Genomic DNA, 24,313 nt, shown 5'->3' with positions numbered 1-24,313 from the left:
ACTTCTCCCTCCTGCATTTTAACTTTCAACTTCCAACTGCAAAAACTAGGACCAAGATTTTAGTGTAATCCCTTTATACCCCCGCATTTCCTAAGCTCCAAATATCCAGATTTCCTACTAAGGCTTTAAGTCTTCTTAAGGCTACTTTGTTTTACTTTTCAATCTCACAGCAGATATTTACAAGCCTTTTTCCAAACAGTGGCAGGGTGGTATTAGGTAATTTACAGAACTGCCTTAACAAATAAGATTTATATAGGCAGGAGCCTAGCAGGATTTTCAGAGAGCCTTGGTTCCTAATTTGCACTGATTTCAAAAGGATTAAGGCAATGAGGCATTTGTTAAGATCCCACCATTCATTCCTTAAAACCTGGCCCTTAATTCTTCTTTGAATCAAGTTTATAGGGAACTGCTAGAGCTAAAGCATAGGAATGTATACTAAAATGTTAATAATTTGTGGTAAAGTTCTGTGAGAGTGCAATCTGTAAAGCAGGCATCTGGGGGGGAATGTGTTATATTTTCTTCAGGCTTCAAAATAATTGCTTCTTCCACCAAAGGAAATTACATGTAGAAACTTTTTTCTCTGCTTTAAACTGAAATCAAAATGTTAGTCACCTGAAAACCCCAGCAGGTGCAATCCTACATGAGTATCCTCAGATATTCTAAGGATCAGGCAGATTCCAAAAACTTAATGGCTGGTTTGTGAGAATACAGCAAGTATTTGTACATTCATAACTCCTTTTTTCTGGAAAGGATCAAATGAGTCTTGTTGAATTTAATCTGTTTGAAAGTATTCTCTATTTAGGAATTATTTCTGTTTTAATTTCAGTAGGATTAAATGAATTCATTATGCAGACTGACTTCAGGTAATGTGTTCGTTGCAATTTGCTCACTTACTCCACTGTGTTTTTATATATTTTTATGTTTGTGACATACAGTTGGTGAGAGTTGTACCATATAATTTCCTCCCCCTGACTGGGAAGAAGGGAAAAGAGTTACAAAAAAGAAAAACAAGAAATGATTAAAAAAAGAAAAGAAACCACTACACCCCTGGGCTAAATTTTTTTAGATAGATAATCATTCACTATGAAGGAATTTGCATGATTTTTGCATTGTTTCTATTTTCCTGACAGAGGGACTGGTTAATATGAAAAGTATAGTACAAGAAGTGACATGACCTGGCCATGTAATGTAGACATTTGCATGCCATAATCTGGGTTGGTTGTTTGAGCAGACCTATGAGTTCCTTGACTCCAAAGATGTGTCTTAGGAACAATTTGGTATTTTTATTGTTAAAGGGTCAATAAATTGATCTGGCAAGAACCAACCTTACACTGTGACTACCTGAAGAAGCAGAATCATGACTTTCTACCAAAAAATAACACTATATTTAAGTGGTGCTAGGGGAAAATAAGCTGCTATAGTATCTGAATTGCTTTTCCTCCATAAATCAGTGTGCTCCCTATGCCCTTTCAACACACTCCCATTGTCTTGTCTCCCATTGCTTGTTTCATTGCTTCCTTTCCGACAAGGGATGTCCATCCCAAGGATGAGGAAATAATAATGGTTGTCTGTGTTATAAATCCTTATACATTTGTTTTTTCTTGGAGTGGGCACCTCTTCCTTCATCTGCAAGGAAGAATGATAGGAGCCCTGATGGAAACTCTTGGACAACCACTGTTGAGGGTTTAACATTCTTCTATTTCCTCTTACTTTTCTTGGCTGCTCCGGCTGCTTCATATCCTTAAAAACTCCTAAATGGGCTGAATAGTATTTATAGTATTTGAGGGGAACTGGACAGGAAATGGAGCAGTCAGACTCAGGACAGTGTTAGCAATCCAACCTGTGTGGATTGCTAATTATCTATAGGACACAGCCATTCACAAGTTCCTTTAAGCTTTTTTTCCATTTCTTATCCCCAAGTGCTTAGCTATTTTCAGCTCCACCTCTTTTAATGGCTGCAGCTTTTCCTTCTGCCTTTGGGAGCCTGATCCACACATTGATTTATTTTGAGCTATATTGCTAATTACTATTTTTGTAAGTATAGTGTTTCATTATTCATTAAAGCTGGGGAGACATTTTAGTAATTTCTAAGTAGAACAAATGTAAATTCAGTAATCAAGTAAGATCTCTGGTTAGGGTTTGAGGGCTAGGAGGAGTGATCTGACAAAGGAGCTGATATGAAAACTGTGAGCTATTGATATATGAAGGAGTGTTACGAAGAAAGCAGAAACCAACTAATGTTGGCATGGACAAGATGCAGGGCCCGGCTGAAATGCTGGGAGGAATTCTTTAGTTCACTGAAGGAATAAACTGCCACAGGAACCCAAGGAGTCATTTTTTGGGGCAAATATCCAAAGACTGGTAAACACCACTCCTGCAGGGTGGATGAACAAAATCAGCCATGCTGCACTGTACAGGGAGGGTCTAGAGGACCCTGATGATTTTCAGTTATTTCCTTTTTAGTGTGTGACAAAGCCACTCAGTGTGAACTGGCCCTTACTAAGAGAAGAGGAAGCACTGTCCATTTTCTGGTGTTAAATCAACTGTGCAAGCTTCCCAGTGATGTCTGGCTTTGCATGGGTTCTTGAAGGAAGAAGGTTCCTATTCTGGAAACCCATAAGTCCTTCTCAGGATGAAAACTCTGTTTCCATATCCCATGCATCAAAGTAGAAAGACATGGAAGTCACTCTGTGCACTCTGCCTGCCCAGCCATCCTAGGAGTCCTTACCAGGGTCCCCTTTCCCTCAGCTTCTCTGCCAGGGAGCCTCTGAGTAAAGCCCCCCACAGGTTGGACTTCAAGTGTTTCTGGATGTAGAGTACAGTTCTGCTACAGATGCACCAGTTGCAGAGTCATCTGACCTGTGTGCCTGCGGAAAAGACATTATGATATGCAGTTCTTTGAGGCTACTGACATGCTTCCTGACTGAACGATGAAAAAAAACTAGGAGACCTTTTGACCAGATACTCATTGAAGCCCTTTTTTAAAAACAACTTTAAAATGGGAAGCCCAGGCAGTGAAAAAATTGAAATAAATAACAGTTGTCTTGAAGCAGGAAGACTAGAAGATCTGGATGACTATTTAAATGTGCCTGTGATATACTAGCCCTTATAAGTTGTGGCTCCAAAGACTTTTTCCAGGGGCTTTTTCCCTAGCACATCTATTCAACATGTTCCCTTTGGCCGGGGGTCCTTATAGCACTAAAATAGCAGGGTCCACAAAGGGGTTTTTGCAGCAGGCACTACAGGCTTGCCTCCCCCTCTCTCCTTTTCAATAGGGTTGAATACACTAAAGGAGTAAAGGAGGAAACAAAATGGCTCAAAGCCACATGAGCATTTCCCATAGCTCAGTGCCAAGGTCTAGAAGAAGTGACTAAGCCCTGGTGTTGCTGAGTCTTGTGTTCAGGATCTTCCCAGTCAAAACCATGCCTTTACTCTGGTGACAACCCACCTGAAGAGGGGAGAGGGGAGAGAGGAGAGAGGAGAGGGGTGTGGCACAACATTATATCCTTGGGACTGTGCCACTCAGGAGTGACAGCTGCAATCACAGGCCTGATTGATTAGTTTTACAGACCTTGGGAAGCACTGGAGTCACACAAAGTGGGCATGGTCTCAGGCAGTCAAGCCCAGATTCTTCTGTGACAGAAGCTATGTCATACTCATCCCCTCTGGAGACCTTTTCAGGTTCTGGCAGACCTGAAAAGCCCCCCTTAAGGATGTTCTCATCCTGCACTGACAGGAGGAAGTAGATAAGAGCATGGCTTAAATATTGCACAATGCTTTACTGAGCTACACACCATGCATTTGAGGTTCTTGCAGCACTAAAAATACTAATTTAATTATGTTCAGAGTCCTTCTGGAACTTAACAATGTCTCCATTTGTAAGTTGTTCGGAGCAGCGGACCACAGGGATCTTGTAAAAATTATCCCAGGCAAAATGTCTGTGGAATCAATGAAATGAAACTCCACTTTCATCATCTGACATTGCTTTTGGCACTGGACTTCAATAATATTACTGTACAACTGTTAATCAGTTATTAAGTTGGAATAGAAGAATAGAAAAATATGGTCTGGGTCTTCTCACACTTTTCTGTGAGTCAGCAGTATATAAGAGCTCATAGTGGGACCAGTGACCTGTCTCCTGTTTTTGGCATCTTAAAAGTAACTCTTCCTTTTCTCACCTGTAGTAGTGCCTAAGTAGGGAGGAGACATGGATATCTCTCCTTTTCTGCTTCTACTTGAAACATGTATGAGAAATGAACAGTAAATGCAGGCCAAGGATAATTTCACATAAGGTTTTCTGTAAGGTCCCTGGCATCCAAGACCTAGAGTTGCTAGAAGAATTCAGATTCATAAGAGAGGTCCATGTCTTACCCACTGCTTGTGCTGAATTAATACACAGGCTGTCACGACAGTCCTATCAGAAGCCTTGTGGAAGATCTGTGAGGAAAATATCAGCACCAGTGTCTCTGAAGTAAAGGTGGGTGGAGACAAAAGCCAGGGGATGCATAAGGGCAATCTCTGGGTCAGTCAGGTCCCAATGGGCATGAAGATCCACAACACAAATCAATAAACTGAGCTTCCATGAAGATCAGATGCAGACTCAACACCCTCATTCTCTGCCTTCCAGCAGTTAGGCTGATATCCTGTCCTAGTGAAACGGAGGCTGGTGTTAACAGGGTCAGGAAATCCCATGGAGGAAGAAGCAGAGCCAGTAGGGCTACTCCTGGCTAGTTAAGGAGAGGCTGTGCCGGTGAGGTCTGTTGAATCCATCAGAACCAGAAGCTGATAAAAAAACAGCTGCCCCAGTGAGGAAAAAGGGTCTATAACCATAGGTAGAAGCCTTTGCAATGGATTGCTGCACTTTGGTGATACAATATCATGATACACAGAGTTCAGCTCTGCAGTGGGGTTGTGGGATTGGTCTATTTGGAACTAAAGCTGAAGAGGCTATGGGAGAGGATATCTTAGGCAGAGCTGTTTTAAAGCCAGTTTATAAAATTGCATAGACCTACAACTCTGGTTTTTTGGGTTTTGCTGAGACCAACTCTGATGATTTGAAAGAGTGTATGTGCTCCTCAGGGAATGGGGAAGCTGTTGGCTAAAGGTGATGCTTGGAGCTAGGCTCTCTTTCAAGTCTGGAAAAACAAAAGGCAAAGGTTTGACCAATAGGTTAATGGAACAGTAAGAAAAGCAGTACTTACTTTACTGGCCTTGCTAGATCCCAATCAAAAATCCTATTTCTGCTTTATTCAGCTCACCCTGTAATTTCAGCTGGGATACACACCTTTGTCCCTCCTGAAGTTTAATTGCTGTGTGTGACTGAAGGCACAGGTGGCAGCCGCAGGGTTTCATTCCAGCTATAGCTGCAGTTCAGGAGAAGAAACACCTTTTCTTCTTCGCGCAGGGGCTCAGTATAAAGCAGTGGTGGTGTCACAAAGGGCAAGTCCCACCTGACTAACCTAGTGGTTTTCTGTGATGGAGTGACTACTCCAGTGAGCAGGGGAAGGGCTACAGATGTCACCATTTGGGCATCTGCAAGCCCTTTAACATGGTCCCCAATGACATCCTTCTCTCTAAACTGATTGATTTGATGGGAGGACTCTTTGGTGGGTGAGGAATTGGTTGGACGGTTACCTCCAGAGGGTAGCGGTCAACACCTGGAAGCCCCTGTAGACACTGATGACAAATGGGGACCTTTAGGGGTCTGTATGGGGACCAGGGCTATTTAATGTCTTCCTCAGTGACAGAGACAGTGGGATCAAGTGCACCATCAGCATATTTGCAGACAACACCAGGCTGAGTGCTGTCAACAGGCCTGAAGGATGGGATGCCCTGTGTTGCCGTGGAGGAAATGGGGTAGGAGCAGGACATAAGCTTCTGCTTCCTGTGGATGTCATTCTGGAAACCTTGCATAAGCCTGGACTCTGGGGAATCTCAGCAACTGTCTGCCCAAGATCTCAGGGGAGCAAGTCTGAGCAGGAAATTAGCCTCTGTGCCCTGGGTGCAGTTAGATCAGAAGCAAATGTGTCCAGCTTTCATAGGGGCAGGCACTCTGAGCCACCAGAGGCTATATAACAATTCCCTAAAAATTTTTGTGGAGTCCAAAACTAAAAAAAAGAAAAAAAAAAAAAAGAGACTGGAAGACAAAAGGTAGGGAGGGAGAGACATTGATAATTCTGGGTTTCATTACCTGCTCATGGTCAGCAGACTATGGATTCAGAAAATAGTCCACATAGCAGCAATCATCCTTGCCCAAACTGCCCCAAACCCAAGCAAGTAAACCACATTGTTTGGGCTTAAAAGGGTAACATTTCTCTTTAGTCCAGTGATATGCAGGCTTGCATTTCTATCTAAGCACATCTGCATCAAAAATAATTTATTTGAATGGACTTTTCTAATCAACTCATAGTTCAAGGTCCTTCTGCTGAATTTCTTCAATCTACTATTTTGGTACTAGATTTACACTGTCAGCTTGGATACCTTCCTGCTTCCTTTTTAGGCTTTGATCCCTTGATTTGAATGCCTGCTGACTAGTTCCTTCTGGAATGACACAAGTATTTCCCTACAAAAATGAGACTAGACACAACTGACTATGGTGTGCGCCAGGATCCAACCTCAAACAAGAGCGCAGTTGTTGATTGTGCCAAACACTCAAGACCTTTGACACAGTCCCCTCAGACCTTGTGCCCTGGAGTTCCCTCATGCACTTAGGTCACACCCCAGGGTATACACACACCCTTGGCATGACTGTAAAAGCGCCACCTTCTCAAGTTCCAACCCAGTCCTGTCTCTGAGACTCTGGGTGCTTTAAATTGAAAGATGAATGAGTGCAGCCTGTGTCCCACAACCACCAAAATGCTCCATAGAGCCCAGACCAGACCCAAGGCAAGTGTTCAAGTGTTTTCCCCTGTGAGCTTCTCTGCTCCAGAAACATGAACATCATCCTGAACATCTTCCACTTTGTGTGCCCTTCAGGGGCAAGGCTCTGCTTTCTTTCACCTGGCCTGCAAAGGCAACATAAGCAGTAGTGAGTGCCTTTTTCCACTTAACTGCTGGAGCTGCTGGAGCTTCAGAGTGGTAGAGGACACTGTGGTTGACCACAAGCTTAAGAGAAACAGGGTGACAAACAGAAGGGAGAGTCACAAAAGAGGTGAGGAGCGTATGGATTTATTGAGAAGGCTCACTAGAGATATCTAAATAGGTCTAGCTTAGGCTGTCTTCTACCTCTCTCTTCAGCCACTGTACATAAGTGAATAACATCCATGCATCTGTCTGCCTATCATCTTATTTTAATCTAGGCACCATAAAATAGAGGGGTATTTTCCTACATATGGGAGGATCTTGTAGAGGAAAGGGTGGAAACCCCATTGTTGGAGGATTTGAAACTGGAGAGCTAGTTATACCCTGGGGAACAATCCTGCAAAGGCCTTCAGAGGGATGAATTAACCTTTTCTTTCTCAAGGGTGTTTTGCCCACCATCACCATAGTCATCCTGAGAGAATAAAGGAACTCTGTTTGTTTCCTCTCCTTGAAGACAGGTTGTGCTGACAGGTGCCATCCTCTAGCCAGGTGTCTTCACACCATTTAACTGGGTTTAAAAAAGCTGTTCTGTGTGCTAAATTGCTTCCTCACTTCCCAAAGCGTGAAAGCCTTTTCTCTCTTTCACGTGTCCACGCTTCGCTCCTTCTGGGGAGACAGCTGGTCGTTTTTTTAATACATTCTGCTCCTTAAATGCCGTCTCTGAGACAAATCAGGTCACGGGGAGCCAGGCCCATGAAAAACACTGAGGTGATTCAATCCTGGAAAATCGTTGGGAGTTGGTTGCCTAAATTTCTTTGTGAGTCTAGGCCCAAGTGGCCTTGAGTAACATCAGTAAGAATATACCTTGTGTTCTAGTCAAGAACAGAGCATGGGCTGAGATGCATCTTAACCCCACAAATAGCTCAAGTACGTGGGTGATTCAGCACTAGTTCACCTAAATAACTGAAAGAAATGTTTCCACACATACTTTAGCACAGGTGTTATGAGAAAATAATGACTTTGGGCCCTTGCTCCTTTGCGTGGAGAACACAGTTGTTGGTCTTGTTTTGGTGGTTTTTTTCCCAATAATAATCAGGTATAATATTTCCCTTGGGTGAAATGGGTGAAGTGTATTATTGATAAGTGTCAATGGTCCTATGGATGTTCAGGCTCTGGCCAGTATTGATGCCTTGTCTGGTGAAAGGTGTGTAAGTCCTAAAGTCCTAAATCTGGGCTCCCAGCACATTGTTTTCAAAATACTGGGAGATGCCCACACGTATCAAAGGGCTCTGTGATTTTGTGTCATGTTGAAGAGGAGCTCCTAACTAAGGACAGAAAGGAGCAGGATACCAGGGTGATGGCTGAGCATATAGCATAGCTGTGGCTTATAGCAGCCTGGTGGTAGATGCACATTAAGGAGGTTGATACATGCTATATATTGGAGGGCAGAGAAACACCAGGAAAAGGAGAGCTAGAGAGAGAAGCAGAGGAAGCTGTGTAATATTCAAACACCTTTCAGTGAAACAGTAAGTTCTTTCTTGGTCTCTTCACCTCAGCGTTCAGAACACAAAACAATGTGATTTTTTTCCCCAGGAAAGGCAATGAGGTACACAATGAAAGACTAGTGAACTAACAGCAAGCAAGGACCAAAGCACTCAGTCCTCTCATTTCTTTGCCTATATGTGGCTGCAGACATGTGGAACATCTAGAAAACACCTAAGTTCTTCATTTCTCCTTTCCTGAAACACCAGGACAGGAGACATTTAAAAGGGTCTGGAGGTTATAGTAATACTTCCTTAATTCTTTGCCATAATTTGACCCCCCTCTTCCCCCCCCCCCCCCCCCCCCCCCCCAATAAGCTGTGAGTTTGGAGATGGAAGGTGTAAAAGCAGCCAGAGATTAGAAATCTTCTTGTCATGGCTCCAGGAAATTTCTACATTCCTGGTACCTGAGAACTAACCTCTGCCCTGTCTGTGATATAACATTAATTTCTTATCTCTACTCTCTCACGTACATGATAGCAAGGAAATTCTCACTTACAGGAACAGTCTGCACGGGAAGGGATGTCCTAGAAACCTGGAGGTGTGGCAGACAAGCAGATGGGGATGGTGAGAGGATCATCCCTCTAGGACTGGAAAGACGCTGTGGGCTGTGTAGATAGAGACATAAATGTGTGTTTCATAAAGGCAGAGCTTTGCACACTGTCTTCATTGGGTATGTGAGGATGGTCTAAATGAAAAAAATTGACATGTTTGACTATGTCCTTGTATAGACCTGTTTAGCTCTTCATCCCCCTGCCTCAGTGATGCCATTTTGCCATTACAGGTATGATTTATTTAAAACTAAATGGAACAGAGGACAATTGCTCTATGTAAAATGGCAATACATTGCATGTACCCTAACAATATAATGAATATGTCAGTATTAAGTATTAGTATAAGTTTGCTTTACAAATAAATGTGTAAATGAAGGGGAGGGAGGTGATGGAATAGTAATATCTGAAACCTGTCCCTACCAGACCCGATTCCTGGCTCAGAACTCTAGATTCCATGCAAACACTAGTAATAAGAGTCACTTTATTCTAGCCACAATACTACAGCCAAGATGTCAAAAAGGCTTGGGAGATAGATAAGACAGACAGATTTCTTGTTTTCCACTGAGATGGTTTTGAATGCATTCTGGCAGGGCTGACTCACCCTTTTAGCTTTCCAAGGAAGACAAATTGCTTTCCAGGAGCTTCTGCTGTATATAGGTTATTTTTGTGCGCTTCCTTAATTAAGGTTTATCTGCTGTGCACATAATCCACAGATGAAAAGCCCTTGGGGCTTTTTTTTTGTGTGAACAGAAGTTTCCCCCTGAACAACCTGTTTCTCACCCAACCCATTGTTACACAACATGACACACATACTTTATGGATACTGTGTCCTACCCCAGAAGAAGCTGCAGGCCAGTAGCCTGAAAAAAAGTAATTTCAAATGTCTGGGACACTTTACTGGGGAAGGACTGAATAGAAACAGGATTCCTGTGGGCCACAGTTGTCAAAGAAAAACTATTAGTACATTTCTTTCATCCAGGATCTTGAACTCCACCTCTTCCCCAGTCTCATGTTTCTTATCTTTTGTATCTGAAATTATGCTGAAAGCACCCTACTGGAAATACATTTTGCAGTTGCACAACTTGGGATCTGGCAAGGACTCAATTGGATGTCATCCCAACTGGGAGAAGAGCACAATGATGTCACTGGAATAGCAAAGGAGCCTTTTAGCTCTGCTATGCTGTAGGTGCAGGTGGGTGGTTTTGGTCTGACCTCCTGGGGAGAAGTGCTCTCCCATCCCCTGCCAGGTCAGGGGCTGACAGGGATACAGGGCTACCCCTGTGTCTCACTGTGCCCTGGGCTCTGTCTAGCAGGGGAAGGAAATAAACCTTTAAAGGGCTGCATAGCCTAAGACCCAGGGCAGCTCCTCTGGAGTCAGAAAGTCAGGCTTGCAGGAGTCCACGACCTGTAACAGCTGTCTTGGTTGGTGTAGGAAGTATGTGGGATGTGAGAGCAACAAGGCCACTGGCAAGAGAGATCTCCCTTCACTCAATGTTTTTGTTGTTTGTCCAGGGATTAACAATTCTGTCACATTCACTAATGGTTTCACAGGAATCAGGCATGGGGGGATTGGACCCTTAAGGGTAGTAGTTGTGTCCAAATAGTCTTTCCAGTCTCCCAGTCTTGCTGCTGTTTGAGGCTCGCCTCAGTCCTTGGGGAGAAGGAGTCAAAGTTACAGCATTTAAGTGTCCTACAGTTCTCTGAAGGAGTACAGTCTATTTTCACGTTGCTGTGGTTACGGTGTAATGTTGGTCTATCCAAGATCTCCTTAAACCAGCTAGTTCAGGTATTAGCAGTTAGGTTGCCACAGCAACACAGGACTTACTGCAAGCTGCAAAACTTGTCTAGGGAACAGGATGGATGAGCCTGTGTGGAGCTCTGCACTATCTGGCTAGTTTTAACATACTTCCAATTTGGTTCCACCTCCTTGTGCTGAAGTAGGCTGAAAAGCTTACCCAGATGCTGAATAACAGTGTTGAGCTAGCTATGCAAGACACATGAATGATTGCAGCCTGCTGGTGCCTGTATTGTCTTTGCATGTAACCATCACCTGCTCTCTGACAAGCTGAGACAAACATGAAAAGCCCATTTTCCATACTGGGTCATTTAATGCACTTGAGGAAGTGTAGACATAATTCCCACCCTTGTGATTGGTGCAGCAACCATTTTGTCCCTGGACATGGTCAGGAGCCAAAAATCTCCTTGAGCAGAATTCTGTGTATTAATCTCATTTACATATTCATTCACAGCCTTTTCATCCGTTACATAAGCATCCTGTGCTCCTCCCATCTCACTTCCTGCTGTGTACAGACCCATCCACATCCCTGCACAGCTGTGTGGGGTGGCTCTTTTCCTTGATGATTTGGGGCTGCTCATTCCTTGGCCATCATACCCACTTAAGGAATGATGGGCACCAATGCTATGGTGAGGGATCTGTGCTCACTGTGGACCCAGGGGGACATAGGGGGTACCACCTCTGGAATGGCAGTGGGCACCAGATTGGTTCCCTGGCTGAGCATCACTCCCACGTGTGCTTGGCCCTGTCTTGTGCTGTGGAAATGCTCACTTCCAGTCTGTTTCCCAGGAATTGCTGCTGCTGTGGCCACTCTTCTTTCCCCCTCTCCACAGTCATGATGTTTCCAGTGGCACATTTGCACATTGCAGTGGCTTCTTCTCCCTTCTTCCTGCCACTCTTTTACTGAACATGTTTGTAGGTTTTCCCCTCTTTCTTCTGGTCTGGAGCCTTTCCCCAGATAGCGCATCCCAGTTGCAATGGCCAAAGGAGTAATTCCCACCTCCCATGCAGGAGTAAAGGCCTCTGTCTTTCCCAGTCACCTTGTTTTCTTAGTTTTGTGACCTGAGCCAGTGATGGAAACCAGGTGCAGATAGCAAAGAGGACAGTGGCTCTGCTTCCAAGTCGGTCTTTTGAATGCTTCCCAATGGGACTACTAATAGAACAGTGTCCTTTCATCAATATGCTGCTGAGCTGTTACTTGCCCAAGGCCTGCTAAATTATTGGGGGGAAGCGTGGTCTGTCCTATAGATTCAATGAAGGTTTATAAGCTGAGCATTATCTCTCTGCAGCAGACCAGCATGAGGCACAGGCTCTGTTTTGGTCCCATTTAAGACTTTAATGCACGATTTAAGTCTAAAAAACACAGGGAGTGCCTGTTCTTTGTTATAAGGCTGAATTCCCCCCAATAGTCAGAGAAATAATAATAGTCAGCTGAAATTGGAAAGGGTGATAATAATCTGCCTATTAATCCTTCAGTGAAACCATGAGTGGAGAGCAAAGGCAAAGCGCTTGGAGCGCTTGCAGGCAGGGCGTTTGTGAGGAGTACATCCTGTGAATATCCATGTGTGTCTGACAGCACAGAACTGCAGTGGGGCGCACAGCAATCCTATTCTCTGCTGGAAATCCCGAGCCAAAAAGCTATAAAAGACAAAGCACTTGGTGTCATTAGAGTCACACACCTGCGAAACAAGGTGTCATTAAAAAGAAACACCGACTTGAAAGCAGAGGTGGATTTGGAAGGACTGTGAAAATCTCCCTCAGGAGAGTGTTTTGAAAATGAGTCGGGGAAAAAAATTGGTATATTTCAAAATGAATAGGAAAATAAATCATGGGAATAGAGACAAGCCAGCTGGTGAAAGCCTTTCCACGCAGCCAAGATGGTCTCAGCATTGCTGACAGAAATGATGAGGTGCTTTAAATTTCTATTACAAGCCTCTGGCTGGAGGTTTGGCTGGAGACCTATGTCTGTCCAGCCTTAGGATGAAATTAGGGCCACCTGGCTCCAAACCCATACCAAATGGAAAGGCTGTTTTGAAACTTTTCGCTGGTTAGCAGGAGAGGAAACTGCAATATTCTCAATAAAATTAGAGCATCTGCTACACCTGAAGAAATCTTAACCTATCTCCTTCTTTTCTCCTCTGCCCTCCTCCCTTGTTCTTCTTCAAAGGTTGAAAAAAATGAGGACGGAGACCAAAAGATTGAGCAAGATGGCATTAAACCAGAAGATAAAGCTCATAAGGCAGCCACCAAAATCCAGGCCAGCTTCCGCGGACACATAACAAGGAAAAAGCTCAAGGGGGAGAAGAAGGGAGATGCCCCAGCATCTGAGACTGATGCCGCCGACAAGAAGGAGGAAGGCCCTGCTGGCGGAGCGGCCGAGAACAAAGAAAGCGAGGCTCCTGCTGCCACAGAAGCGGCCGCCGCTGACAGTGCCCAGCAGGAGGAGGGCAGCAAAGACAGCAGCGCGCCAGCGGAGGAGAAAAAAGGAGATGGAGCCGCCGACACGGGCTCAGAGCAGCCAGCCCCACAGGCTGCCACTCCCGCTGCCTCCTCAGAGGAAAAGACCGCTGCTGCCGCTGCCCCCGAAAGGGAAAGTGCCACTAAAGCTTCCACTGATAACTCGCCGTCCTTGAAGGCTGACGAAGCCCAAGACAAAGAGGAGCCTAAACAAGCCGACGTGCCTGCTGCTGACACCACTGCCACCACCACCCCTGCCGCAGAGGATGCTACTGCCAAGGCAACAGCGCAACCCCAAATGGAGACAGTGGAGAGCAGCCAAACCGAAGAGAAGACAGGTGAGTGGGGGCCTCACTAGGGAACGGGCCTCTCCAGAAATGGATACAGCCCTCTGTCTCCGGGGAGCAAGAGTTGGTGTGGGGACTAGATTAAGAGTAACAAGGGAATCCCCTTGCTAGTGTTTTGGGGTGGGGGAGATTAATTTCTTGCTTAACACCCTCTTTCTTGCTTCCAATCAGCTTTTGGAAATACTGCAGCTCCTGCTGAGGTTCCTGCTCCTCCAAAAGGAGGTTCCATCAGCCCTTTTTCCCACTGTGGCAGGAGAGTGTCTGCCAGCTGGGAGGGTTGGAGGGAGAGCTCCCCAAGCTCTGCATATGCTAAAGATAGTAATAGACCTTTTCATTCACACTAGCACAGACAGCTCCAGTGGGGCAACTTGGCCAGGTCATTGGAGGCTTCCAACTTCAGCTGAAAATCTCACAAGACAAAAGCTCTCTCATACTGCAGGAGCCCTTGCTGGTGGAATGGTCATGGAGTCAATCTGCGTGTGTATGGATGGGATTCTTAGTACAACCACATCCTAGTCAGGAACATCTTATTATCAGCAGTGTTTATAGTTTCATCCACACCCATACTTGTAGGGTTTCTACTGCATTCTACTTGGATACCCCATGCCAGGCAAGCTTGCATGAAGCTTTTAGACCTGTCAGCTAATTCAGACAGGGGTAGCAAGAGAATCAGATAGGGAAAGATTAAGAGCCCTGACAGCTCAGTAAGTGAGGGCAGAAGAGAGGAAGAAGTCCTCTAGGAGGTGAAGAAGTCCTCCAGAGAGGAGAAGTTACTCTAGGAGTTTTTTTCAATTCCTCACTGTTGACCAAGTGCAAGTCTGCTTAACCAGTTCCCTGGGAAGGGGGGAAGAGTTTTGGGAGGCAAAAGTGGACATTTTTTGACAAACCTATAACACTTACAAACCATAAATAAAAATTTATTATAAATTGTGATACTGAGCTGAGTAGAAAATGCATCAAAGATCTGAGGATATTTTTCTCTCTTGTTCTTGACCTTTCTTATTTTATCAAAGAAATAGAACATAAACAAAAAAAGAAAAGGTAACATTGGAAGTAGGCTCTGCGTGAAACTCATTTAAGAAGCAGTACCAAGCAAAACTGGCCTCCACATTTATGAATTACTCTGTTGTACAGGGTAGCCTGTACAACATTAGCTTGTTGGGGAAAAATGTTGCATATCACCTTGATGGTCATAAACAGCCTGATGTAAATTCTAGAGAGCCTCATCACCAGTCTTGTACTTACAGATGTTTCTCCATAATTTCACTACTCTTCCACAAATTGCACCTCCCACTCTCCAATTAGGCTTCCAAGTTTCATAGCTAACCTGGGGCTTCAGGCAACTCTATTCCTGCTCAACAGAAGTGGACAGATAGGGAAGAACAGCTATCCAAAAGGACAGATTAAATACTGGGAAAGGAACTAATTCAGGACATTTGTGATTTAAGGAATGGGCAAGGGGAGCAGCCTTCAAGTGCATGAGTCTGAACTGATTGTACATAACTGCAAAGGGTTGCTGGTTTTACTTCTCCTTATTTAGAAGTTTCTAGAAATAAGCCTTTAAATTGAATTTTCTAGGCTTGCTTTTTGTTGTCCAAGTCCCCAGCCATTTGTTCTTACTTTATATAATGAGTTAGGTGGCAACATAAATGTGATTAGTGATTAGTGAAATGCAAGTTGTTATGTTGCATGCTGTACTTGTGTTGGTTTTATACTTGGGCAAAGGTATAAACATAAATGGTAAGAATAGGGCAGTGTGAATCAGTGTTTCGGGGTCCTCTGTACACAGGATAATGAATGCTAATTCCCTGTTATTTAATACTTGGGATGCCTTATTCCTAAGCAATAAGGATTCTGTTTTGAATTGCTATTCCATTTTTATTTAGATTAATCTGCTCTAATGGATAGAGGTAGGACATTTACAGTAGCAAGCTATTTGATTTTAATTTTCATTTATTTTACCTGTTTTGAGTTGTCACTCATGGAAAAATGGTTTATTTCTATGCAATATTCTGAATCATTTTCAGATGTCTTCCCCATGCACTTTTTGGTTTTAACATCATTTAAAGTGGCAACCATTCATAGACACATCATTTGAAGTGACCATTTAAAATGCACAATTTAATATGTGTTTGCACATGATACTATCACTTATGTAAACATCTAGCCAACAGAGGAAGCTGGAAAATCTACAATCAAATATATATTTAAAAATGAGTTTTCAGTGATTAAATGTTCAAGACCAGTATGTGCATCCATTTATACTTTATTCAGTATGCATGCAGTAACACTCAAGCTTAGCAATGTTTGCAGAAAGCAAACATGGAAGGTGCATGGCCAGAGCCGAGCTGATAGCCTCTTTAAAATGTTAATGAATATAGATTTTTCTTGAATTCCTATTCCAGTATGATATCAGCCTTCCAGTCACAAACCTGAACAGCTGGCTAAGTGACCCCAGAGTCATCCAAGAAAGAAATGCAAAAAAAATTAAATAGGTCTCCCTGTACATCTTTCTGAGGAGTCCAGGCTGTGCTCTGCAATACAGAATATTCCTCTGAAGAGCATCATCACAGGACAAAAGTACCCACAGACAGGGAATATTTCCTGACAGAAAGCCTGTGTTTTCTTTTCACCATCTTCCTCCTATTAGTCTCTCATATCTTTAAAGCTCTCTGCCTCGCTTGTTACTTACTCTTTCCATAGACTTAAACACATTTGCCAGGTCTCAACCTTTCTCCCAGTCTTTCCTCAGCAAACACAGCACTGGTGGTTGCTGGTGTGACTGTGATGGTCATTCATGAAAGAGGGGACATCTGCCATTTCAGTGCTCCTCCAGCCCAGGGACAGATCCTCTTTCAGCTTCATCTGTCCCCTTGGCCTTCAAAGGTCATCTCTTATCGTTTCTGCAATTGAAGACTGGCACAGAAGTGTGCAGTGTCAGGCTGCCAAAAAGAAATCGAATTGGCTCCTGGCCAGTGTCATTGGTTGGCTGGTTGCCATGGCATGCTTGGCTGCTACTACCCTGGGGCGTGCCGACCGTGCTGCTTTGGGGTGGTGATGCTCATCTGCCTTGAATTTTACTACAATGGCTGTATCATGCTATCTGTTGATACCTTCCCTGGTGCAAGCACAAGCAAAAGGCAAGGGCATTTAATTCATACCCAGGAGGGATTTTTGCCTTTATCTAAGGGCAGGACAGAAAAATCAGGGTGTGAGGAAAGCAACACCTAACCTGGTAAAGAGAAGTGCACAATTTCTAATGCTTAATATTTCTGGAGTGAGGAGTGGTTTTTTGTACCAGTCAGTAGTTCCCCTGACAGCCCTCACCTCTCTCCTTTTTACTTAATTATACGTGCTCTGTCTTTTGATAATGGCCTAGAAAATGGCTCAAACAACTGTCCTGTATCCTATGGTGGTTGGTCTGGGACCCCAGGCATTCCCAGTCATACAGTACGGCAGTTCCTAAGCTATCCTCAGTGTATGTAAAAGTAAAAATGAGATGGATTCCAACATAGGTAAGGCATGAAATGAGTCAGTGGGCTTTGTTCAGTGGCAATGAAGGATTGATGTAAGAAGGATGACCTCTCAAACCTTTTCATGTCTTTTGGAGGATGGCAGGAATGCAAACAAGTTGTCTTGTACTCTGAGCATCCTTGTCAAGAGTTAGATTTACAGGTTTTCTTCTTATCATCCAGTTTTTAGCTCTTTGGTGTTGGTAATATGCTTAGATAGGCTCCCTTAGAAGCTAACCTACTCAACAGGACAAAATCCAAAAGTGGTGGAGGGAATTTATACATTATATATGGATGAGGAAGTGAGACTCGTTCTAGTCATGATTGCATTGGCTTAAATCCCGAGAGTCTCCATGAAGGTTACTGGAAAGAGTCTGGTAGAGCAGCTGTGAAATGAGATCAGCATCCAGCACAGCAGACTATGGAGGAAGAGGAGCTATGATGTCCTCCCAGGGAGGAGAGGATGTGAATGTCCCACGATGTTAGATTTGATTTGTACTTTTCACAAGTTTTCAAGTCTCACCTCCAAACTGGGTTGGCTCTCACATCAAAGCACTCTCAGATTGTCAGGTAAGAATAAAAAGCCCAGAAATGTGAAAGAGTAAATTGTGCCTAAGGAAACAAATGTATCTTCTTTTGTTGGGAAATGAAGAATGCTTTCCCTGCTTCATGAAATAGCTTTACAATGGAGCAGCTTCACAGCTGAAATGAAAAATCAGCCAGGTGACAAGCGCTATGCATGTAAGCGGGCTAGCAGTTCCCCCAGGCCCCATATCCTGCAAGCAAGGAGCATTGGGAGGCGCCGTCTTCCCTTCACTTCCTCAGAGGGAGCAAGTCCCTGTGGATCCTTTTCATCGTTCACAGTTGAATCAGTTCTTTGTTTTCAGTTCAATCCCCATATTGATGGAAGGACAATACTTGCTGCACTTTGGGAGCACTGGCTGTATAAAGATTTGGAAAGGGAAACTGTCTATTGTCTTGTACCAGCCAGAATGTGCAACCTGCACTATGCGAGAGGATTGCAGCTGTGTGGCTTGGAATTTCAGCCTTGGCTCACAGGTAGCTGGCATTAGGCACAACAAGCTCACAGCCATTCCTGTTTCAAGGGAGCTTATCTCTGCTGCTACACCTGGTAGCCAAGGAAAGCAATGTAAATACAATAGTCTTCCCATGACTGCCCCAGAGGGAACAACTCTAAGCAAGCATGGCAGCATTTCTTTTGTGTGCAGTGCTACTCCAGCAACAAAGTAAAGACTATATAAATGCAGTTTAGGTTGCCTGATACATGCTGAAGTATGAAGTCTGTGTCTAGTCCCCAGCTGCTCTGAAATTTTATACTTTGCATTGTGTCTACATGGGTATAAATATTGCCTATTTCATAGCTGGGTTTGCATTGGTGCAAACATCCATGTGAAGGGCAGGTTGGAATGTCACAATTTTCTTACACACAACCTACACAGGTGCAGAATTTCCTCCTCTATTGCAGTGCAATACTGTCTCTTGTGCCATGTATGCCTCAGGTCTGCTGTTTCCTAATGAGGTGCAGTTTGCCCTGTAGAGGTGGGAACTGCACTAGTGGGCCAGTGGTAAAGCACTTGACCTTTTTTAATGAAATCATAGGTGACATTAGGCATATTTACTGATGAAAAGGTGTAAGCTAACTCTGGAAAAGGCCCCTTGAGGAGAGCAGGGTAATCACTCCTTTGTACCTAAGAGGTACTAGTTCTTCTGAAATCTTGGTAAGGACTGCATGGACGCTCAAGGTTGGTTACTGGAGCCACTGGCTTATTTTGTGAAGGCTGCAAATTATAGGAAAGCTGACACCAATCTTTTGCCCCTTCTTGTTGGCAGCTGCAGCTGTTGCTCTTCCAAACCACATGTACAGGTGACATTGTTTAAGGCAGTGCCTGCCAGTGCCACAGGGTGTGTGCCATGTGGTACAGTAGTCACTTAGCTAACACATGGCTCTCTACAGCCAAGAGCAGTGGAGCAGTGGTTGAACTCCACCGAGATTTTGCTCTAAATAACTCTCATTACAATGTTTTCCACAGTGGCCCATTTCATCTGCATTCAGATCATCTTCAGAAAATGCTCCATGGGAAGAAGGCTTTCTGTCATAAATTATAAGCAGAATTTCTGCTGAAAAGGGCTCAAATAGCAGACCTGTGGACAGTCTGTACAGATAGACAATGAAATTTAACTGATGGCTGTTTGTTGTAGATGCCAAAAGTGCTCTGCACCACTGCCAGTGTCATCTCTTTACACTAGGATCAAGTAAGCTGGACTTTGCAGATACATATGAGTTTGCAGAATTTCAGCTTGGATTTGCAGCTCTGGGGAGCTGAAACTCAAAAGTAGAAATACTGACTCTGTTGTACAGATGACTGCCACATGCAGAGGAAAAGTATTTGTAAAGTTCACCAGGTCAGCACAGTCAGATTAGTTAGACATTCCTCAAGAGCTATTTAATAGGTGCATTAATACTGGATTATCAATGTTAGTGCAGTGATCACTTCCAATCTCTGTGGAAATTTCATGGACTCTGGCAAGGTGAAGTTGCACTCACAAGGATCCATGCAAATAACGGTAGAGGAACACAGCAATTGCCAATCTGGGTCAGAGCTAACATCCATCCATCTAACAGCCACTGCTCTCGGTGGCTAGCACAAAGCACTGCTATGGGCAGATCCAGGGTAAACTGCTTCTCTGCTGCTGGGACTCATCCCTGCCTTCTACTGTCTTAGGTCTGGTTTAACAGGTAAAGCATGATGTATTCTCTCTTTTGATAGTAATATAACTGTGGTGTTATATAGCATATATATGTGTGTGTGTGTATGCACAAAATATCTGATTAAGTATCAGCAGCTTCCCCAACTCAAACCAACTGTACAATGGCCATAAAGTTCAGTGACAAATTGGCCACCATTGCCTTAAATATCTTTCTGTACTTGTGCTATGTCACAGAAACAGCAAGAACTTGTGATAACCCTACTTCATGCCTTTGATTATGGCATATAGCATCATACAGTATGCATTTATGCACAGAGGGCATAGTCTCATAGCCCTTGCTGTTCATCTCCTTCCTGAAGAAAACACAAGCAGTGCTTTGAACTGCTTTTTATATGAAATTATTCCCATCTTTTTTAGGAACTCTGTTGCTTTTCTCTGCACTCCCTTCAAAGCTGCAAATATATTTTATGAGATGGAATGACAGATAGTCTTCACATTAGTCCAAAAAAAGCTGTAACTTTTTACACATTTCCAGAAGGGCATTATTTCTTCTGTTTTGTTCCTTATACCAGTCCTTGCACACACCAATCTCTTTCCTTTTTGCAGATAGCTACTGTATGAGCACAGATGACTGCAATGACTCTTTTTGTAAAGATACTACTGAAATATTTTATTTAGCCATATTATGATCTGTGAGACTGGGCAGTGGCCAAGAGAACCAAGGAAAATGTAAGCAGTGACAGAAGGCTTACAAGTCAAGCCACTGGCATCAGCTCTGTGGGATAGTTTCTGCCTCCAGTTCTGGACTTCCAATAGACCTGTGAAAGACCATATTACACAAGCTCAATTTGAACAGGTTTCTAGACACAATATTTCTCAAGACTACATTCATGCTGCAAGCCTGATGTAAAGAAGGGCTTCCTCATTTCCTAGCTTTCCTCTCTGGATATCTTTCAGGTAAAAAATAGGTGAGATATTAAAAATAATGTATGTGGGAAACCCAAATGCCAGAGAGTAGTTCTATTGTGTGCTTTACTGTTCTTTGAAGAAGAGTCCAGTCTGGTTTTGCAGGTTACTAGAACTGTGACTTATTTCCTACTTCTGTATTCTTTGCCAAAGGCTCCCTTTACATATCATTTAGCTCTAATGGCCTGTACTGTTTAAGAGCCATGGTTATGTAATCACCAAATGTGAATTGGTGAAATGTTTCTTTTTTCTTGCTGTGTCCCTTAAGTACATCAGTGTCAGCATGGGACATTGGAACAGAGCGGAAAATCTCAGCTGAAGTCCTGGCACTCAGGAACCCACCTTGAACACCTCCCCTTCGCTAGGCTGTAGTGCAGTCAGGAAAAGAGCTATGGAAAGCTGGACAGGGTCCAGGGATGTAAAGGAAAATGCTGTTCATCTAATGACCAGAAAAGTGAGACTCAGAAGCTTCATGCAAATAAGTCTTAGATAAAGGTCATAAGGTCCCAATTAGCCAGTGTTCAAAGAATGACAGACTTCCCAGCTGTACCTTGAGGCAATAGCAAATGAGTCCTCCTTTCATTATGAAAGAAAGCAGAAGGTGGAAGACACTATTCAGCCTCTCCATCTTCCTTCAGCAAAACACAGTAATTGGTAATGCTAGTAATGATAACTGGACATTACCTGTAACCTCCAGGGCTTAATGAAGAAGAAAATCTCTCTGACGTTAGGAAGAGCATGCAAATCACAACACTGAAGAGGGTGCAGTGGTACAGAACCACTGTATCTGATAATGCACTGCAGGTACAGGGAAAGGGATAGGTGAGCAGGAACAAGAGCTGCAACCATTATGCAGGAGCATTCCTCATGCTACTGACTTCGACAAAACTGTCTTTGCAGCTGTGAAAAATGTTTCAAAGACTTTACTTGATAACCACTTGAAGAGATGGAAGATGAAATAAAGTAAAAGTAATTTAAAGTTGGCGTGGTGGCAAGCACTTGTAAAAACCTCTTTGATGTTCTTAAAAGCTTGGGGCACACATTGATTTGGAAATGACACAAGCCTCTAACAGGGAGGTGTGAATGCAAGTTTGTGTGGACTAAGTCCATAATGGTCTAGTTTTCAAATTAATATGGGACTCCATTCCCTCACTGGGTGTGGGTTTAGGAAAAAAAAAAAAGAGTATGTATTCCAGTTTAGACATCCTGTGTTATCTACTCTGCTTATGCAAGGCTAGGATTTCACCTGTGATTTCAGCCTCAGTGTCACAAGCTGTTTAGAATAAACTCCAGTCATTGGTGCTGAAACAAGGAATATGTCACAGGAGACCAAACCCTGGGATTGGGTTTGCCCCTGTTCAGAAATATTTGTGAGTCGAAGGAGTCTGTCCTCATGTTAGATCTGCTCACAAATGGTCTCTGTGTTTGTCCCCCTGGAAGGCACTCAGTGCAATCTTGCAACATTGGTCCTCTGCTTTCTCTTGTTGTCAGAAGAGATGGAAATCCCCCACATTCATGGGATCTGATCAGAGGGCTGCTGTGAGTTTATCTTTGGTAGGGCTGCTACAGTTCATAGGAGCAGCAATTCTGTCTTGCCCTTTGTCTGCATTCCCAGTCCATTATTCAACTGGTACACCAGGGATCCAGGTGGTGAAAAGAGGTAACTTCTTCATTGCCAAACAGCGAGGAGACGTGAGTGTCACCTTGATCTTGCAGCTCTGTTCAGACGCTGCAAACAGGTTTGGCACCTGCCTTTAAGCTTGTCTTTGGGGCTGAAGATGTGTTTCCACAGAGCCATCCCAGCACTGTTGCCAAGCCTTTGCTGGGAGACGTAGCAGTGTGGCCAAGCATGGAGCCTGTTTGGACTAAGCTTGACCTCTTGTCCATGACACATCCTCTCCCAAACACAGCCGAGGCCCACCAGGAAGGCACAGGGAGGAAATGCGCAGCACTGCTGCTGAGCAGCAGATTGGTCTCCTAAGACACTAACCCAGAACTGTTCACTGCACTCAATAAAGAGACAGAAAGTGAGAAAGAAAATGGGTTTTTGTGCCTCAAGATAGAAACCTTTAACATTGCTCAAGCCAAATGACTACGAGAAAGATGGATGGAGTCACTGATTTTTACATCAGAGAAGAAGAAGAAAATTCCAGATGCTCCTAACTGATGTAGCTTGCAACTGCTTCTTGGCCTCATTTCTAGCAAAATGCATAGACATGGTTCTGCCAAACAGAAGAGATAAGCCTGATCATAGTTCAAACCACAACTGTGCAGGGCTTCTGAGTCCTGATAGACTGGAATTTTTCTGTGATAATCTTTTTTTCATTAAAGGATCCTTTAATTATTCAAACCCAAACATATTATATACCATTACCAGGAATTATGGGATTTTTAGAATGAAGTAGTAAGAAAATCTTTGCCTGCTCTTAGAGTAACTAGCACCTGAGGGTCAAGTCCTCCCTGAATGGGACAGAAGTCTTATGCTAGGAAGCTGAAATCCAGTGAGCTTTGCAAGCAAGCCATTGGGCTGCTGGACACATTTTCCCCTGATCCCTCCTGCTGGAGCTATTCCACTTTGTATAAATTATTTATTGTTTGCTGGAGCCAGGATGTGGCATTTGGTCTCCCCTATTCCAGATGAGTGCCCTCACCACTGGTCTACAGAGTCAATATTTTTCTCTGGCCCAATAAATATTTAATGGTTTATGGAAGTGGAACAGCTCCAGCAGGAGAGGAAGAGTAAGAGAGACGTGTTCATTCACATGGATACCTCACAACATTGCTCTGTGACCAGCAGTCAAGATCCGAGCCAAGGACCTTTATAGCAAATAAAATCAGCAGGAGGAGACAATAAGAGCACAAAATGGTGGGGTGCCACTTCCTATGCCCCAGTGCAATTTCAGAGCAATGTCAGAGCAGCTCAGGCCTGATGAGTTCATGCCTCATATCAGGCCGTCTCCTTGTGACCACTGTTGTCAAAATTACTGTCCTCAAGCCAAAATTATGGGCTGTTCCACCTTGGCCAAAAACGTGCAAACTCTGCATGTGGAAGCTGTGGTAACTGGCAGCTCCCACGGACCTGTGCAGAGCTGGGCTTCATGGCAGACTTTGGCTGCACACGGGATGGTGGAGGAGCAGCTACTGCTTGGTCCCACAGCTGAGTCAGGGCCAAGGAAAACGTCCTTTGATGAGGAAAAGGAGCCTTGTCACTGCAGACTAGCTCAGCAAAGGGCTGTCTTAGCCCCCTGTAAGGGTACATTTTCCACCATAGTGGACAGTACTGAGGAGCTGTTGACAACCCAGACATTCCTACTGCTCCAGAGAGGTAGTGCATCTTGGCTATGGCACAGCTGGCTGTGCACAGGGCATGGGGCTGCCTGGCTGTGCCACT

General features: G+C 43.9%; 1 protein-coding gene across 2 annotated transcripts in view; it reads left to right on the top strand.

The window, feature by feature from the left end:
- GAP43 (growth associated protein 43) overlaps positions 1-24,313 on the top strand; it is a 51,582-nt gene that overhangs the window by 16,736 nt on the left and 10,533 nt on the right. For both annotated transcript variants that reach the window (XM_084226195.1, XM_084226196.1), the window contains exon 2: positions 13,078-13,705. In XM_084226195.1, the coding sequence (XP_084082321.1) occupies positions 13,078-13,705 (628 nt within the window). The remainder of the gene's footprint in view (positions 1-13,077; positions 13,706-24,313) is intronic.

The sequence above is a fragment of the Fringilla coelebs genome (genome assembly GCF_963513975.1).
Source record: "Fringilla coelebs genome assembly, chromosome: 2".
NCBI lineage: Eukaryota > Metazoa > Chordata > Aves > Passeriformes > Fringillidae > Fringilla > Fringilla coelebs.
This window is presented reverse-complemented; position numbering and strand designations above follow the sequence as displayed.